Source organism: Vicia villosa, linkage group LG6 (assembly GCF_029867415.1).
Source record: "Vicia villosa cultivar HV-30 ecotype Madison, WI linkage group LG6, Vvil1.0, whole genome shotgun sequence".
Classification (NCBI taxonomy): domain Eukaryota; kingdom Viridiplantae; phylum Streptophyta; class Magnoliopsida; order Fabales; family Fabaceae; genus Vicia; species Vicia villosa.
The window spans coordinates 27,199,166-27,204,526 of record NC_081185.1 but is presented as its reverse complement, the minus strand read 5'-3'; the positions used below and the strand labels follow the sequence as shown (position 1 = coordinate 27,204,526).

At 34.8% G+C, this 5,361-nt stretch overlaps 1 protein-coding gene across 1 annotated transcript; it reads left to right on the top strand.

The window, feature by feature from the left end:
- Positions 1-1,251: 1,251 nt before the first annotated feature.
- Positions 1,252-3,257, top strand: LOC131609046 (heat shock cognate 70 kDa protein-like). Its single transcript, XM_058880678.1, has 2 exons — positions 1,252-1,471; positions 1,594-3,257. The coding sequence occupies exons 1-2, from the start codon at positions 1,252-1,254 to the stop codon at positions 3,255-3,257; spliced, it is 1,884 nt and encodes a 627-aa protein (XP_058736661.1).
- The last annotated feature ends 2,104 nt before the right edge of the window (positions 3,258-5,361 follow it).

Sequence of the window (5,361 nt, the reverse complement as noted above, 5' to 3'; positions counted from 1 at the left end):
CATTCATCATGCTCAATGATTCTGCAGTACAACTATCAAAAGAAGATTGGGTGGTAATAAACTCTAACATCCCAGCGCGATTTCAAGAAAAGAAAATTGCATAACAGACATGATATCAAAAGGAATAATAGTATTCTAGATCCTTCAGTCGCACACGTAATCCTCCATCCATGTAGGCTTTTGGGGTGTCTTTTTCTCAATTATTGGACTATCTCATCAGCTGAGTCCTCTTCATTGGGCCTATGGGCACTGTTTTGAGTTGGGCTTATGGGGTGTATCATGATGTCTATAGCAAAATGGTTTAGCCCCTCATAAAATTTGACTTTGTAAGATGACTCTTGATGTTAGGTAGAAAAAAGTTTTTTCAACATAAAAATATAAACAAATAAATAAATGTACTTAACTTTCTTTTTTTTAATACGCCTCAATTTAAAGAGTGGGAAACACATAAAAGGAGAAAAAATTATATAAAATTAATGTTGATATATGTATTGTAAAAACAAAATTTTCTTACAATTTCTACCAACTTTTTTTTATATCAAGATTTCATTAGAAGAGCAAAACGTTCTAACAAAAGGATTATAAAAAGGCAAGGCATAAAAAACGCCCTGCAGAAAAATTATTCACTAAATATACCCTATGAAGTATTCAATAAAGGAGAATTGATAAATTCATAAAAGTTATAGTTGATGCGAGTAATTTTCTCAGTTTTTATCAATATTTCCTCAATTTTTTTATAAATAAATTTTAATTTTTAAATTTATTAAATAAATGATGTATTTGAATTATATATAAATTAGATTTATTAAATATTCAATAAATTTTAAAATTTTAAAATTTATTTATAATAAGAAATGGAGGGAGTGTGTTATTGCATTTTGCACACCAAGGATATCATTTTGTTCTGACCTATAAATCCTTGTTGGTAGTAAAATCTTCACTTGTTTCAATGAATAGAGAAACTTAAAGCACATAAAGTGCACGCGCTAGCTATTAGAAGCTCAACAGCTTTTTTTCTCCTAATTCCCATTCGGAATATTAATGGGGAAAACCAAAACGGGAGTAATCTACGAGACACTTTTTATTGGAACAATAAAAGTCATAGGTTCTGGTAGGAAGACATAAATACATGTATGGAATACTAAAACTAACATGCACATATTCACCTAATTAATTTAACCAGAGAAAATATACATCTCTTTATCTTCTAAAGTGTGAATTTAGAAACAGTTTTCACTCTCTTGAAAAATAATGGCTAAAAAATATGAGGGACCTGCTATTGGAATTGATCTTGGCACAACGTATTCATGTGTTGCTGTATGGCAGGAACAAAACAACCGAGCAGAGATAATCCACAATGAACAAGGAAATAAAATCACACCTTCTTTCGTTGCTTTCTCTGGTGATCAAAGGTTGATCGGCGATGCTGCTAAAAATCAAGCTGCTTTGAATCCAGCCAACACTATCTTTGGTATTTAGTTTACCTTTTTCTGTCATGCATGGCTTGTTATTTAATTTAGTTATTGTTATTTCTGTTCTATGCTTACATTGAAAAAAATATATTATACAACGCCGGTATTTTTAATTTTGTAGATGCCAAGAGGTTGATTGGAAGGAAATATAGTGATTCTGTTATTCAAAATGATCTACAGTTGTGGCCCTTTAAGGTCATTGCTGGTACTGAAGATAACCCTGTGATTGTTGTTAACTTCAAGAATGAGGAAAAGCTCTTTGTCGCGGAGCAAATTTCATCTATGATTCTTACAAAGATGAAGGAGATAGCAGAGAAGTTTTTGGAGTCAAAAGTTAAAAATGCTGTGATTACTGTGCCTGCTTATTTCAATGACTCTCAGCGAAAAGCCACAAAAGATGCTGGTGTCATTGCTGGACTCGATGTGATGAGGATAATCAACGAACCAACTGCTGCTGCTCTTGCATATGGCCTACAAAAGAAAGCTAATTATGTTGAAGAGAGAAACATTTTCATCTTCGATCTTGGTGGTGGAACTTTTGACGTGTCTCTTCTCACAATCAAGAATAACGCCTTTGATGTGAAGGCTACTTCCGGAGATACTCACCTTGGAGGAGAGGATTTTGATCATAGAATGGTAAACCACTTTGTGAAGGAGTTCAAGAGGAAGCATAAGAAGGACATTATTGGAAACTCGAGGGCTCTTAGGAGATTAAGAACTGCTTGTGAAAGGGCAAAGAGGACACTTTCATTTGACACTGAGACCACAATTGAGATAGATGCGATATCCGAGGGTATTGATTTTCGTTCATCAATTACTCGGGCCAAGTTTGATCAACTCAATAAAGACCTCTTTGAAAAGTGTATGGATACCGTTGAACGTTGCCTTGATGATGCTAAAATGGATAAGGATCTTGTAGATGATGTTGTTCTCGTTGGCGGTTCTTCTAGAATACCTAAAGTGAAGCAGCTTTTGCAAGAATTTTTCAATGGAAAGGATTTGTGCATGAGCATAAATCCTGATGAGGCTGTTGCATATGGTGCTGCTGTCCAGGCTGCATTATTATGTGAGGGCATCAAATCTGTTCCAAACTTAGTGCTGCGAGATGTTATACCGTTGTCACTTGGTATATCAACCAAAGGAGATATCATGAGTGTGTTGATTCCGAGGAATTCTTCCATTCCTATAAAGAAGAAGCATGTCTTCCTCACATGTGTTGATGACCAGAGCATTGTTTCAATTATGGTGTATGAAGGTGAGAGATTAGTAGCCAGTGAGAACAACTTGCTTGGATTGGTTAATCTCTCCGTTCCACTTGCACCTCGTGGCCTTCCGATCCAAGTAAGCTTTGCTATAGATACGGATGGTATATTAAATGTCTCTGTTGAGGAAGAAACCAGTGGCAATAAGAAAGATGTTACTATAACAAAAGAAAATGGTCGACTATCAACGGAAGAAATTGAGAGAATGATTCAAGAAGCTGAGAATTTTAAGGCGCAAGACATGATGTTCAATAAGAAAGTTAAGGCAAAGAATGCTCTGGATGATTATCTTTACAACATGAGGAAAGTAATGAGGGACGATAGTGTTAGTTCGATGCTTACATCAATTGACAAAATGAAGATCAATTCTGCAATGATAAAAGGAAAGAAATTGCTTGATTGCAAACATCAAAAAGAAACATTCGTGTTTGTGGACTTTCTAAGGGAGCTAGAGAGCATCTTTGAGTCTTCTTTGAACAAGATCAACAAAGGTTACTCGGATGAGGAGAGTGACTGTGACTGATAACATTTGACTTATTTTATTTTCATTTAGGAATTTCAGTACTTTCACGTATAATTTTAGAGCTGTTTGTTTTGTTTCTTTTATTTTGATACAATATGAAATTGGTTAAGCTCAAGTTTAGACAAATAGAAAATGCATGTGTAAATTATTTAAGCTATTGTCATTTTGTGTAATCTTGAATGGATTGATATGTGTGAGGCAATTTCTTGCAGCACTTTGATCAAGAATAAGAATGATCATTATTCTATTCAACTTCACTTTGATTTGAATGATGTTAAATTTGCTTCTCAATTCAGGTTCATGAGCATGTGGTCTTTTAATGATGATTGCCAACATTTAATTGGTCAGACTTGGAACACTAAGGTTGTTCGTTGCCCTATGTAAATTTTTGACAAGAAACTCAAGCTTTTGAAAGCTATTCTTAGAAATTGGAATAACAATTGCTTTGGCCGTTCAGGACAAGGTTAAGGATGTTGAAAGCAAAAACAATAACTAGATCAACACTAACGAAATCTCAATATAAAATAAGGAAAGTCCGAGCTGAGTCGTGAATTAGATTCACTGTCCTTGAGAGATTTATTCACGTATTATCCTAAACACTCTCCAGGATTAAACAACACCTTCTAGTTGTAGAAATCAAGAATTCGAGAACTAGTGAGAATCTCAAATATATATTGCCCAAGAAAGGGTTCAAAATATCCCCCGCATATTTTAAAGGTTCAAAGAAAAGGGTTTAGAAGGGAGGAAATTTCCTGGGCAATTTTCGAGAATGTAATTTTTCGAGTCTAGTGTCTTTTGGGCTACGAACCAGAGCCTAGACTAATAAGACTTAACATAAGTGAATTGGTTGAGCAAGCTCTATGAACCAATACACTTTGGTGTGTACTAGAGGCCTTACCAGTCATTACACCCCACAATTTCTTGTTGCCATCGCCGTTGTGCGCCAATTCGGCCATGTGCGTGCCTGGTGTTCATGAGTGCTCTAGAGATTTGTCAAATCTCTTGCAAGCGGCTCCACTTGACACTCATATAGGTGATTCCATCAAGTATATGATGCACTTCATATACCACCCATTTGGGATATGAAAATCATTAAAAGCTCTTAAGCTTATCCTCTACTAATGCAGCTCAGCACTCCACAGTAGGAAGGGGAAATAGTGTTGTCAATTTAGTAAATAACTTGTTGTTACCCATATGAACCTTCTTCATAGGATTTCTAATCACAAAGGTTGGGTTACCATTATTTACTGTATTCAAATTGGCTCAAGTCTCATTCCTTTCAATGATTCATAAATAATTTTTCTACTCAAGGGTTTAGTCAGAGGGTCGGTCAAATTAACCTTTAATTTCATATAATCTATGGAAATTATTCCATTTTCCAACAGTTTTTTAATACATTGTGTCTTAATCAAACATGTTGATTCTTTCCATTGAACGTCTTGTTTTTAGCAATTGCAATTTCGGATTGGTTATCACAATGTATTGACACTGATGGATTGGGTTTTATTCATAATGGAATGTATGCTACAAAATTTCTTGACCACTCAGTTTCACTACAAGCCATCTCCAGAGCTACAAACTCTGATTTCATTGTGGATCTTGCAATAATAGATTTCTTGGCTTATTTCCAAGTAAATGCACCACCACCAAGTGTGAATATATAACCACTAATGGATTTTTTCTCGTCTGAGTCCGAGATCCAATTAGCATCGTTGTGACCTTCCATGACAGTAGGAAATCCATTATACTTAATCCCATAATTCATGGTACCTCTCAAATATTTCATAATTCTCGCAAGCGCTCCCCAATGATGCTAATTGGGGCTAAGAGTATACCTACTCAATCTGCTCATAGCATAAGTTATATCTGGTCTAGAAAAGTTCATCAAATGTAGCAAACTTCCAATAATTTAAGCATACTCAGATTGAGAAATAGGATCTCCTTCATTCTTCTTTAATTAAGAGGTAGAATCATAAGGGTAACTCGCAGATTTAACATCATAGTATCAAACTTCTTAAAAAAATTTCAACATAATATAATGTTATTGGGATAGTGTGATACTATCTTTCTTCCTTATGATGTTAATACTCAATATAACACTTGT